The sequence below is a fragment of the Mustela lutreola genome, chromosome 1, assembly GCF_030435805.1.
Source record: "Mustela lutreola isolate mMusLut2 chromosome 1, mMusLut2.pri, whole genome shotgun sequence".
NCBI classification, from domain to species: Eukaryota; Metazoa; Chordata; class Mammalia; order Carnivora; family Mustelidae; genus Mustela; species Mustela lutreola.
Genome location: NC_081290.1, coordinates 244,165,967 through 244,180,344, shown reverse-complemented (window position 1 = coordinate 244,180,344; position 14,378 = coordinate 244,165,967). Strand labels below are relative to the sequence as shown.

Below are 14,378 nucleotides of genomic sequence, written 5' to 3'. Positions count from 1 at the left end.
GGCAGAAAGAGAGGGAGATGCAGACTCCTCGCTGAGCAGGGAGCCCGATGCAGGGCTCCATCCCAGGACCCCAGGATCATGACCTGAGCCTAAAGCAGAGGCTTAACAACTGAGCCACCCAGGTGTCCCCTAAAGATTTAAGCAATCTCTGCACCAGTGTGGGGCTCAAACTCAACCTTGAGATCAAGAGTCACATGCTCTTCTGACTGAAGCCAGTCAGATACCCCATGTTTTCATTTGTTAATACTTACATCTTTGATGTATCTGGAGTTTATTCTGTTTTGAGGACTGAATTATGGAGCCAATTAATTTTTCCCCATGGCACCCAGTTGTACCATTGTTAAATAATCCATCTTTCCTCAACTGACAGAAACTATACTTTTTTCATATGCTTACTTTCAAATGAATTTGGTTTTATTTCTGCACTTCCTGTCAAATTCTATTGATCTGTTCATTCATGCTCTAGTTTCACACAGTTTTATTTTATGTGGTTTGATAATGTAGTTTCACTTTTATATATTTTTAATTGAGTATAGTGGTACACAGCGTGGCATTACTTTCAGGTGTAAAACACAGTGATTCAACAAGTTGATACTCTACGCTATGCTCACCATGAATGTAGTCGCCATCCGTCACCAGACAATGTTATTACAGTATCACTGACTATAGTCCTTATGCCCGTTTATTTCTGTGGCTTATTCATTCCATAACTGAAAGCCTGTACCTCCAGCCCCCCTTCACCCATTTTGTCCATTCCTCCTATTCCCTGCCCTCTGGAAACCATCCGTTTGTTTTCTGAATTTATAGGTCCGAGTTTGCTTTTTGTTTGTTTATTCATTTGTTTTTTTAGGGTCCACATGTAAGTGAAATCATATGGTTATTGTCTTTCTCTGTCTGACTTCTTTTTTTTTTTTTTTTTAAAGATTTTATTTATTGGGACGCCTGGGTGGCTCAGTTGGTTGGACAACTGCCTTTGGCTCAGGTCATGATCCTGGAGTCCCGGGATCGAGTCCCACATCGGGCTCCCAGCTCCACGGGGAGTCTGCTTCTCTCTCTGACCTTCTCCTCACTCATGCTCTCTCTCACTGTCTCTCTCTCAAGTAAATAAATAAAATCTTTAAAAAAAAAAAAGATTTTATTTATTTATTTGTCAGAGAGAGAGAGAGAGCAAAAGCGAGCACAGGCAGAGTGGCAGGCAGAGTCAGAGGGAGAAGCAGGCTCCCTGCGGAGCAAAGAGCCCAATGTGGGACTCGATCCCAGGACGCTGGGATCATGACCTGAGCCAAAGGCAGCTGCTTAACCAACTGAGCCACCCAGGTGTCCCTCTCTGTCTGACTTATTTCACTTAGCATAATATCGTCTAGTTCTATCCATGTTGTCAGGAATGGGATAATCTCATCCTTTTTTATGGCAGAGTAATATACCATTGTATGTGTGTGTACGTATCTCTGCATATATGTATATATATATGTATATGTAGAGAAGGAGAGAGAAATATATATCATATCTTCTTTATCCATTCATCTATCAATGGACACTTGAGTTGCTTCCCTATCTTGACTATTGTAAATAATGTTGCCAATAATGTTGCAATAAACCTAGAGCTGCTTACATCTTTTTGAATTAGTATTTTGTTTTCTTTAGGTAAATACCTGGTAGAGAAACTACTGGATCATATGGTATTTCTATTTTTGATTTTTTTGAGGAACTTCCATATTGTTTCCCACAGTGACTATATCCATTTACATTTCCACCAATATTGTACGAAGGTTGTTTTTTTCCCACATCCTCATCAACATTTGTTATTTCTTATACTTTTGATTCCAGCCACTCTGACTGGTGGTTTTATCTCATTGTGGTTTTGATTTCCATTTCCCTGATGATGAGTGATGTTGAACATCTTTTAATGTGTCTGCAGCCCTCTGTATGTCTTCTTCGGAAAAAATGTTTATTCAGGTCTTCTGCCCATTTTTAAAGCCAGATTTTTTTTGGAGGGAGGTGCTGAGTTTTATAAGTTCTTTGCATATTTTGGATATTGGATAATAACCCTTTATTGGATATATCATTTACAAATATTTAATTTGGCTAGTCTTCTCTCTCCACTCCCCTTTAATCATTATTATCTTTCCAACATTTTCTGGCTATTCTTGACTAATTAGTTTTCATTTTCATAGAATCAGCCTGTATAAGTTAAAAAGTTATTTGATTTTTGGGGGGAGGATATTAAATTTATGGGTTAATTTGGAGTATTGGTCTTTTTTACAATATTCAGTTTCATATCAAAGTATTCTTTATTTATTTAAATAACATTCAATTAAAAATGTAACATGTTTATGTTTAAATAGTACAAAGGAGGATATGATAAAATGTACAAAACCTTTCAGCTCTGGCCCATATACTCTCTGTTTGCTTTAGAGACAATGAGTTTCTGGTATATGTTCATAGAGATAATCTATGCACAAAAAATGCTCTATGTGCGTATTATCATTGGACTCTGCTTTTCCCTACCCAACAATACATACCAGGGAACATTTTATATCAGTACATATACACCTGCCTTATTCTTTTTAATAGCTGCCTGGTATTGAACTATAACAAAGCAGCCTGAATTTTTAGTATGTTCCCTATTGATAAAAGATTGCTTCTTTCACTTATTTTTATAAGCAATGTTGTAATGAATGTACTTCCTCATATACCTTTGTGTGAGAATATTGTTTAAAGACTAACTCCTAGATACAGATATCCTATGTTGAGTTATAAAGAAAATATACACTCAGCAATGTGAATATAGTCAACACACTGAATGGAACACTTAAAAATTGTTAGCGTAGTAAATAGTATGTTATGTGTTTTTTTGCCAAGGAAGAAAAAAGAAAACTTTCAATTTTGACAGATATTGCCAAACTGCCCTTTAAATATTAAGGCAACTTACTAATTATAGCCCATTTAGATTTGGCTTCTGTTTGCCATGTTTTGGGTCAGTTCTAAAAATAGATTTTTTTTTTTTTAGCAAGTTAAATAATCTATATGTTTTGAGTTAGATTGTCCCCCATTTCTCTCAGAGAGAGATTTTTCTGGAAAAACTCCAGGGATCAGTGATGCTCTGAGGGAAAACTGCAGAGATTGGGAATTGCTGCTAATAGGCAGGCTCTGCTTCCTTCCAGCAAAGGCAGCCCGCGCCAGTTTTAATAAAGAACAGGCATTGCTCAGTCACTCTGGCTGCCTGTCCTACTGTGATCTGGATTTGTTTGAAGACTCAACTGAGAGCAAACAAGAGGCTTCATATGACTGAAGCCACACCTTTCAAAGGATGTTCTAATTTCCATATCAAGTGTCTGTGACTGAGAATCTTTATTTAAGTTCCTTCCGGGTCCCCACCCTTACAATTACCGTAGTCCTCTCGATCGCATGTCCACTTGGGCACAATCCATGGAGTTAAGCCTTGAATGTGATGGGAAAGACAAAGGAGGTATGGGTAGTGATATCAATGTGAACCAAACAAAATCGGGGCCCCGCTGGGGGCCTTGGGCAGATGGGTGATCTACCTCAAAGTATCTACCCAACCTGACTCCACGAAGCTTGAAACGCACCACAGGTCTTTACTGACTGTTACCTGAGGGGGCAGCAGAGGGTAAATGACCTCACACAATGTTTTGCAAAGTGGACCGCTAAATATTGCCTTCTGATGGCTCTTCCTAGAAATTCAATTAACAAAAAGTCTTCTTTGGGCCTTTCCTTCTCTCCCCAACTTCCGCTCCAAATGGCAGCTGCTCAAATATGTCTCTGCACATTCTGTAAAATTCTAATACTGTCTCAGCTTCCCGGCCTTCCTTCTCCCCTCACTTCTCTTTCCTGGTCTTCACTCTCTGGAAGCTTCTGTGGAGCACATTGTACCTCTTCCAGTTGCATTTCCTCCCAATAAAACCAAAGGATCTTAGAAGGTGGGAGGAAAAGAGGATGATAAATCCTTCAAATTTAATTTTTTGTCCCAACAATAAGAGTAATAATGGGCTTATCCGTTGACAGTCACTATATGTATATGTTTCCACATATTAATTCATAACCAACATATGTAGATCATATGCTCATTATCACCATTTTGCAAATGAAGATCCTAAGGCTCCGGGAAGGTTGGGTAACTTACTCAAGATCAAAGACTTAGGAAGCCATGTTAAAGGGTAAGGGAGCAGGTGGCAAGGGCAACTTGTGGTCCCGACAGTGCTCTTTATGCCCATATCCTATCTCTCTCCTCTCTTTTTCCAAATCCTCATGCTCGGGTCTAGTGATGCTCCCCTTGTCCCATTTCAATGGCTGAACCAATCTAGACTTAGCATTTTCTTGTCTAATCGGCTTAGCTCTGCATCCTGGGGTTCTGTTAAGAAAGGGTGGGGGAAGAGATTCAGATAGGAGAACATAGAAAAAACTATGTGACTCTGGGGAAGTGGTGGGGTTAGGAGAGGGGGAAGAGTGATAATTTGTCCTAGCCTGATGCCTTCCAGTTACAGCTCTCATGAGGCTTTTTGCACTAAATATTAACTTGTGTTCTCTTAAATTCTATTTCGTCCCTACAATAAAGTCTCCTTTGTTCTTGAGTTAGTTTGAGTAGGTTCCTGTTACTCATCATCAAGATGCTTTATTAGACCATCTCCTTCCTTAGGTTGAGAGCCTTGTCTGCATTTCTAGCCACCGGCTGTGTCCCATTGCATATGGGAAGATCTCCTGGTTTTAGTTGCTGCTAGACCTTGCTCTGGAGGTGGCATTGACCTAGATCCTAAGGACATACAGATAATGCTGTTTCAAGGGAGGGGAAGAGTCTGATGACAAGAATAGGGTTGGGATGAGTATGGAGTTATGTTGAGGCTCCTTTTTGATATGAGGGTGTAGTTAGTTACTGTCCTCAAATTGTTTAGGGTCAACTTTGGGACAGAAGGTTAGGGCATATGGGGAGACGGCATTGTTCAGCAGGGAAAGGAGGGGCAGGCAGGGGCAGAGCCTGGGGGATGCACTCTGTGGGTGTTCTCAGGCTGAGGAATGACATGATGAACTTGAACAATTAGAGTCAATAGCTTTCCTAGCGCCTGCAGGGACTCTTCCATCCGAGGACAACTCCTGATTTTACTGATGAGGAAATGAAGACCCAAGAATGAAACCATGGCAATGATAAGTAGCATTCAGTGAGCACTTTCTACAGGGAAGGCTCTGCTCCAAGCACTTTACACATATCAGTACACTTAGTCGCCATGGTAACCTTCTGGAGTGGGCACTATTACCACCCTCATCTCATAGAAGAGAAGAGGAAACTGAGGCACAGAGGGTTTAAGTGACTTGCCAAAGTCACACAGTAAGTGATGGAGCCAGGATTGAAAGCAGGAAATATTAATTCAGAGCCAATGCTTTTAGGTCTATATAGTCCTACCTCTCACAAGTACTGAAGATTATAGGAGCCTTATTGTTCTAACAAAAGCTGGTCATGAGTGAGTGGGTGGCTTTCTCACACAAATGAGGCAGCATGTCACAATCCATGGGAAATATGAGAAAAAAGGTGAGGGTTTTAATTAGAGGAAAGCAATCAAATTTTAGAAACTCAAAAATCAGGAGAAACAAATGTTCAATAGCCATAGTTCTTTGTTTTAAAGGAAATGAGAAAAGAAAATTCTCAAACCCTTCCTGTGAGTTCCCGGAGCCCTATACACTATTTTAACTTAAAAGAAAAAGAACACCCGCTTGTTCATTGATTCGTATGCCACAGGTGGTGTGACAGTCCTGCCAACTAGCTTAAGTAATCTGCCAAAGCGAGGCCTCCCGAAATGAAATGATCAATGCCTATTTTAGGGTGCACCATTATCTGACCTCTTATGGTTGGGGAAGTCTTGAGTCTTGACTTACATATTATATAAGTTAAATATAACTTACATGTTCAGACTGATATGTTACATAAAAGCCAGAGTGTTTTTTTCTCTCGGGCATTTTCCATGAGCAAGTGGTCATTCAACCCTCATGGTTTTATGCAAAAAACATTCATGGCTCGCTTTTTCATGAATCAGTCCAGATAGGTGTTGAGCACCTAGTACGCGAGAGATACCGTGTTAGGTGCTGGAGATATTAGGTGGACATCCAGAAACACAAGACATTGAGCCGATGCAAAAGCCTAGCTTTCTCCCTCCTACTTCAGATACAAACATGTTAGACAAAATGTAATGGGCAAATTTTTAAAAATACATAACTGAAAACTTAGACACATTTGGAAAAATCTCCTGGATGCCAGCACTGGGGGAGAAAATTCAAACCCAGAGCAGCAAGCAGGCTGGCACCCAGTGGCCTGTGGGGGCCGCGGACTAGGATGTGGGCCCCAGGGGCAGGGGCCAAGGTTTCACACCCACATGAGGGGAGAAGGGGAAGACTTGAGCTGGCGGGAGAGGAGATGTGGGAAGACGCCGGTGGCATCACGCTAGACATTTTGAAGGGCTGTCCTATTTGCAAACTGGGGATAGGGCAACATTTACCAGTTACCTTTAGGAAGACCACCCGGAAGCTTGTGCTCTATCTAGGCCCCTGAGTAAAAATTCTCCTTCAGGGATCAGAAGCCTCGGGCTTTCTGGTGCGTAAGAGCAGAGTCCATATTTACACTGGGGGTTCAGGGGGGAATCTCCAAGTTGAGAAAGGACATAAAAATGGGAGTTGACAAATGAAAATATGCTGTCCCCCCCCAACCAAGAAAACATCACAATTTGAGCACAGAGGATGCCCACTGGAAAAAAAGAAAGGCATCTGCTGGACGAGAGGGAACAACCCAAAAGCAAAGGAGGAAACAATTTAAAGGAAGACTGGTCCCTAAGACCCCGCAATAATAGAGTAATCTGAATGAGATAATTAGACATGTTTAATATTGAAGATATAAAAGAAACCATAACAAAGCGACAGAGTGGGCATGAACAGAATCAGAGGTGGGTTTGAAAAGGAGACTCCAGCAGTGAGGAAAATCAACAAGTTCTTGCCTTCAAGGGACACACTTTCTACCTGGGAGACAGAAAAGGAAAGAGTGGGGACATTCCAGTCTAGGAGAGGGTCTGCACAGGGAGCTAAGGATGCCCAGGGAAGGGGCTCCGGACTCAGCTTCCCCACGTGATATGGAAACTAACATGTGTCTCTCTGGCCATAAGGGACAGGGGCCATGAAAGCCCGGGGTGGTTCAGAAAACGGCACATCAAGGACTGCCACAGTCCAATGCCTGCACGCCCCCAGATGACGCACAGATTCCCCTGAAGTCCGAGCACCTTATATGGGAATAGGTTCATGGACCTGCCTCCTTCTCCCCACCTGCGAATTTCTTCAGCGTGGAGATAAAAGGCCCTCATTCAACTCGTCTCATGCTGGGCCACACTTGCTCTCCTTCCCTCTCCTCTCACACCGGTCTTCTCTGGGTTCTTACAGCACAAGCTCTTTTCCACCGCGAGGCCTTTGTACATGTCATCACCCTTCAGAATGACCTTTTCCTTATGTTTTCATCTTTGGGGACTCAGCATGATGGTCTCAGGGAGACTTCTCAGGGAGATATTTCCTGGGCACCCTAATTCCAAGGTCTCTCCCTAACACTGCTTTCTGTGTCCCTTCTTGTCAGTTTCTTCTTACTTACTCTAATTTTTAATTATTTAACTAATTTCATTCTTGTCTCCCTGCTAGAACACAGACTCCATGCAGGCAGGGAATCATCTGCTCACTGCTGTATTTGTAATGCCTGCCATTTAGCTGGTGTTCAATAAAGTTGAGTGGATAAATAAATTCAGTCAAGAAACATTCATGAAGCAGCTAGCACTGCCCAGCTCAAAGGAGAGGATGCTGGAAACACAGATTGGAGCTTTGCAGTTTAGTGAAGGAGACACATCTGACAAGGACTTAGAGTAAATGCAATGGTGGCGATGAAGAGGAGGTACTGGGTGCTGTGTGAGCTCCCTGCAAGGGCACCCGTTTTGTACAGAATCAGAGAAGGCTTCCAGGAAGAAACAACATTTAAGCTGAGCCTGGAAGGATACTTAGGAGTTCACCAGGGGAAGAGGAGCTGGAAGATGTTCCAGGCTGGGGGAAGACCCAGATGCAAGAGTGGCATGGCTCTTTGGGGAGACTGAACATGGTTCTGGATGGGCAAAGCTTACAGCTGCAGCAAGAAATAAGACGGGAGAGGCAAGACAAGGCTGGATCATGCTGGGGTTTCTAGCTACGGTAAGGAATTTGAACTTGGTCCTAGGGTCTGTGAGGACATCTTAGTCAGAGGGAATGGCCTAATCTGATTTATGTTTTATTGAAATGGCCCTGGAGCAGTGTGGAGAAGAGGAAGAGGACTGGAGGCAGGGAGATCAGGAAACTAGTGCAGGAGATGAGAATGGCTTAGATGGGGCCGTGGGGATGGGGAAGTGAACTGGATGAATTTAGGACAGAAGGCGAGAGGTGGGGCAAGGGACAGAATCCAGGATGATGCGTACGTTTCCAGCATGACTAATGTGGTGAACAGGGTGCCATCTTGGGGCCACGTCTGGCAGAGAACTAGACACCTAGTACACACGCCAGAAGTGTGTGCTTGATAACATGCAATGGACTCAGTACAACATCTTCATAACAGTGAGTACACACCTGCTCACTGTTAGTGCCTGGGGCTACCTACACATACGACCACCATTCCCTACTGCCTCACCTGCCTTGGGTTGCCAGTTTGCGACTTATCAGTCTGCTCGAAGCTCCGTAGTTCTAATCCACACTCCCTGCTCCCCACCAGGACACCATCTCTCTGCAAAGACCTGGGCCTTGCGTCCTTCCCCGACCCTCTCTGACCACCAGTGTTTTGGCAATAACGTTACTGTGATTTTTTATTAATTTTCTTGGTTGTTTTGTAGTTATAGTAACAGTAAAATTTATACTCCATAATATTATTACAATTTTCCCCTACTAATGGGATTATTATTTTTGCTCATTTGTGTTTGAAAGCCATTAGCATAGGATTTACCTCCAACAATATCTACTGTGATTTTTAATGCCCTTGAAACTTGCCAGTGAGCGATAGGTCTATAATAAGAGAATGCGAGTAAGCATATAAATGTCTTTCTTGGGAAAAGAGGGCGTTTTTTTTTGTTTTTTTTTTCATCCTGTTGGACTCAGGTTCTTTGATAGAGAGATTGGTAGGATATAAGGCATTAAAGGCTGAGAACACTGTGTTAGTTTGTAGATGTGTTCAAACAAGTTCCCCGTTATTCAGAGGACACTTTTATATTCTAGGAGGATTCATATTCTTGCTGCTTTTTATGTTGTTCCTTACCTGATTTACAGAAAAATATAATAAATTCTGTGTTTGCAGGGAACAATATTGAGGACTCTGAAATGTCTGGAAGTGAAGGGATCTGGAAATCACTCTATCTGGCTGACTTTCCAAGGGGCTGGGGGGCTGGATGCACTGCTGGTGGAGCTCTGGAAATAGGGATTATCTCAGAAGCTGCTGAGAGGAGTTTCTGTGGGGCAGCTGTGGGGGGCAGGGAAGTGGATGGGCAGGGCTGGCTTCAAGGGCTGTGCCCAGCAGCCTCCCAGGGTCCCATGCTGTGAAATTCACAGCATCACCACCTTAGATTCTTAAATCTTGAACAAGTGACCCCACTTTGCATGAAGCCCTGCAATTTATGTAGGTGGGGCCGTGTACAAGAGCGAGGCAGATTTGGGTTCAAGTTCTAGTATTCTCTAGCTATTGACTGTGCCTCACTTGCCTTATCTGTAAAATGGGGATAATACTATTGTCTTCTCAGACCAGACGTGAGAGCTAAAAGTAGACACCTAGCTCCAGGGGACCTGAAAGGCAGCGACACACCCTAAGATATGCTCCGTGGAATTTTAAATCCCTTGTGCAGTCCTCATCATTAGGTTTATAATTATGATTTAATATCAGGAATACTACTCAGCTGGGAGAGGCAGACTGTGTGGCACAGAAGCTAATTCCATGGTTAGGAACACGCCAAGCAAAGAATATTTCCCAGAGGGGGACAATCTAAGGCTGGGGGTCCTATCCATCAGCTTCCAACCTTTGTGCTGCTATGACACATGATAAATAGGTTTTTTTTGGCACAACTGGTCCCAGTTTCTCATGACTCATACATGATTCTTTTTCCCAGAAGTCTCTCAAGAAAGACAACAAAGGAGACTGGCATTATTACCAAGATACCCTTGACCTTGATGTAATTTATTTGCAAACTTTAGTATTTCAACTATTATTTGTAACAATTTTTTTTTCTTTACCATACCACACAATGGGACTCGATAAGCCAGTGTACCACCATCCTATGCTCAAGACCCAGGAACATGGACCCTCATGGTCCATGTTCAAAGGACCCTCCCTCATGACAGGCTGGACAGACCAGCACCAAGCTCAAGCCCTCCATGGCTTCACAGATGTCTGTTCTGTGCTGATGCCTGAATGAGTGACTCCAGTCACAAGGTACTCTCCACCAGAGTCAGAGAAACACTAACTAGTTGGTTGGATGCCCTTGTGATGAATAGCGTGCAATCTTAAGACATCTGGTTAAACGTTTTTCCCCAAGAATGTGGAAAAGGTTTTAAATCATATTAAGAAGAAACATAAGCTAATTCTGGGGCATTTCTGGACTCGGGTCCAAAGGATTCCTCAGGGGATTATAGAAGGAGTCAGGGTGACCTCTGTTGCCTTCAGTTTAAGGCCTGTGGGCAGCCTGGAGTCCCCATAGGCGACTTCAAAGGGAAGCACTGGGGGGCCCTCAGCTGCGCTTGCCCTCCTGTGCCGCTCAGGCTTGTGGGCACGTACACATTGTGACACCTGGGCCCGTGTCTCCAGGGCCTCCTGCAGTCTCGGATGTGGAACAGCCTGGTAGTGACCTGTGCTGTGAAATGACCACAGCCTAAGCATGGTTTGCGCCTTGCTGAATCCCTCTTGAGCAAGCGTGCAGGCAGTGTGCCCTGGCTGCCCACAGAGCTCTCTCAGGCCTGAAGGATTACCGTGGGCGGCCACGGCTGAAGCTGGCCCATCACCTCTCCGCAGTACGGCCGTGAATGGCCACAGAAAAACTGCAGCTCTTCTTTCCAGATCCCTCCCCGCCTCTTTCTAGTGCTTTCCATGGGGGGACGAAATAGCAAGGTCAGTCACACAAATCAGAACGAACAATGGGCAATTCCTCCCTCATCTCTCCACTGGGATGCCTGGGGACCTACATGATGGCACACTTCCTGGGCCCATGTCAGGTGGTGCACTGACGATGCTCCTGTGCCATCTGTAACTATTGTGACTAAGGACCGATGAATTTGTCCAACACCTCAAGGCACAGTTACAGAACGCACGTGCTGATAAACAGTTTGTTTTCATGGTGATTTTGAATGGCGATTTTGGTTTAGACAACTTGGGTGTCACTCCCCTGACCCCGGCAAGGATCATAGCAAGAAAACTGAGAGCCAGCCACTCCACTCTCCGGAGACCAGAGATGTCGCAAGTCACCCACGCGGCCCCAGCAGCGGCTGTTAGCACAAATTGGGGAAGACACAAATCCGGTCAGGGAAAATCTGAGACCACAAGAGGGGCCTGTGTGTCTCTGTCCTCAACTCGACTTAATTTCCACCCGCTTCCGCCCCAAACTCAGCAAACAGATTTTGCTTCCTAGGGCGCCGATCTCCCGGAACACCGCACACCGTACTATAAACTTCTAACCCTCAGAGATCTAACCGATGCTTTGACTCCGTGCCTGGTTTTGGGTCATTCTGTGATTCTTTTTCTTACCTGTTGCCGAATTTCTTCTTCCATTTTCACGGGTGAGCCCAGTTCTGCAACCTGTTTGACACCTTCACTGGCGTAGCCTCCATACTCCCACAGCACGTAGTTCTTGGAGTGGGATCCACCAATGATTGCAGACCAGTGATTGGCCCGACCTGGGAAAGCCAATCAGGGGGCAGGGATCAGTGTGGCTGTGGCGAAAACACGAGCCCCTTAAATGCTGGGAAGAAAGTACAATTCAACCATCATTCCAACCGCGCTGGCTAAGCACCCACTTTTGCTAGGTCCTCTGCTACTCAGGGAGGAGTGAGACCATCTGTGGAAGCAAGAAGGTATTGGGAATTGCAGACAGGACAGCAGATGCCTGAGTGAGACATGGAGGCAGCCCAGAACGATGACTTCTGTCTGGGAGGGTTTCAGAGAAGGACTTTGAAAGGCTGATCAGATTTGTAAGACAGGATGGAGAGGAGAGGCTATTTCTGGCAGACTCAGAAGCATTAAAGAACACTGTGTGTTTGGGGAGCCATAAGCAATCTAGCATTGCTGTGTCACCTGCTGTCAGGGGAGAGGTAGGAAGCCATGCCAGGGAGGTAGGAAGGAGCCTGGTCACGGATGGTGCTGCTCTAAATGCTTCCGGAGTTCGGATGTCATTTGAAAGGGTCTGAAACCACTGAAGGGTCCAAGCAAGAGAATGGCATGATTGTATTTGAATTTTAGATAAGCCATTCAGGCAGCAGTGTGAAGAACGCATTAAAGGGAGCAAGACGGGAGTGTAGGGCTGTGGTGGGAGAGCACGGAGCCAAGGGTAGAGGGAGTGGGTGGTGAGTAGGCTTGGGCCATTCTCAGAAATGAGCCCGGTTGACTTCCAGCTGGCTTTTCAGTGCCTTCCGGGATGAGGGGCAGGTGAGCTGGCCGTGTGAGAGGACGGGGGCAGCAGTCTGGATATGCGGAAGGGACTGGTCCACGGTGGTCTGCTAAGGATCACCAGGGAGGAGGCCCGTCAGGGGTGTAGGAGGGAACCAGAGGGTGCCGCAGGGGAGAACAGAACAAGATCTGGACAGGACCAAGACAAAACTAATGGAGAGGTTTTCAAAGTGCCAGGGGGAGGAAGGAGGGGAACAGAGAGTCAGAATCAGCACTGCACTGAGTTTGCTTCTGCATGTGATAAGTATTGATACACGCACACACACATGCACATATACACATACATAGAATACGTACACACACATATGATATATACACATAATATACATACATAGTATGTATACACACACACATATATATGTATTAATTACTGGCTAAGTAACATACAATTCATCATAACACCAGTTCAGCTTTCAGCCATTCTTGGTTGGCTAATAAAGGCTTAAAGAATGTTTTCAGGCACAGTACAGAGGAAAACTGGAACTGGGTGGACACAAGGGACACATAAGCTTACCACCCGGTGGCCCGCAGTGACCGAACTCTCTGCTCCACCCATCACAGAAGAAGGCCTTTCTGAACAGGACCTGGTCCTCATTTACATCGGCTCCCTGCTACTCCAGAGCCCTCTGCTGCAGGGGCACATCGAGAACTTGGGCACCAACCCCACTCCCAACCTGCTGAGGGCAGCCATGCCCTTCCCCACCCCCCCACTGGCAGGCAGATGACATTACTAGGTCAGCCGGCCCAATCGCTTGCTCATTATTTCCCACACATCAGGGAAATGCAAACCCTGGGTTCATCCATCAGTTCTCTAGAGAAGACAGACGGATGTGTGGCCAGCTCTTCCCGCAGCTCACTCCTGAGTGAGTAGGCTGTCCTAGCTGTTGTCTAACCCAGGAGCACTGCTGGTGTAGGGGCAAGGGCTGGGAGCCACTCATGACCTTCGGTTCATGCTGTGAACACAGGGAGACCAGGTTTAGCATCCCTTGCTCCCTCTGCCTTGTTCCGCCGAAATGCCCCCTTTTCCCAGACCCATCCTACCTGCCATTCTGTACCTCCCGGGCTTAGCACATGCTGTTCCCTGTGGTTCTCTTCCTGCTAGGCTTGGCCAACTCCCATCCCTCCTTCATGATCTATTCAGAAGTCTCTACGGTCCCCACCAGACTGACTTGCCTCCTGTTTCCCCACAGCACAGATAATGTGTATGGTCCCTGCTGCAGGTCTGTCTCCCCACCAGACTGTCCCTGAGGACGCCTGTCTTCAGCGCCGTGTTCCCAGCACCCAACACTGTGTCTGATGCACTGGGAGTGCTTAGTGAATGCTTTCAAAAAATTTTCATCCAAACAATCAAAGGGAAAGGTAGGCAGTATATGTACTCGAAACATTTGGGAGCAGGCTTGCACAGATGTGATTCAATGTGATTAAATTCAAGTCTCAGCTCAGCAGAGTTCCTGACACCTACTGGGCTAACATACTCCGCTCACCTGCGTGATGTTAAAAACAAACACTACCAACCAACAAAGAATGGCATTGGCCTTACAGCCGGCAGACAGGGATTCACACGCCAGAGCTGCCACTTTCTAGCTAGGTCAACTTGGTCAAATTCCAATTATTTTGCTCCCCTGAGTCTCAGCTCCCTCCTCTGTAATTCAAGGCTGATAATGCCTATCTTACCAACCTATTATAA

The 14,378-nt window shown here is 45.2% G+C and overlaps 1 protein-coding gene across 1 annotated transcript in view; it reads right to left on the bottom strand.

Moving 5' to 3' along the window:
- SPON1 (spondin 1) overlaps nt 1–14,378 on the bottom strand; it is a 256,540-nt gene that overhangs the window by 98,645 nt on the left and 143,517 nt on the right. The window contains exon 6 of the mRNA XM_059136775.1: nt 11,774–11,922. Within this exon, the coding sequence (XP_058992758.1) occupies nt 11,774–11,922 (149 nt within the window). The remainder of the gene's footprint in view (nt 1–11,773; nt 11,923–14,378) is intronic.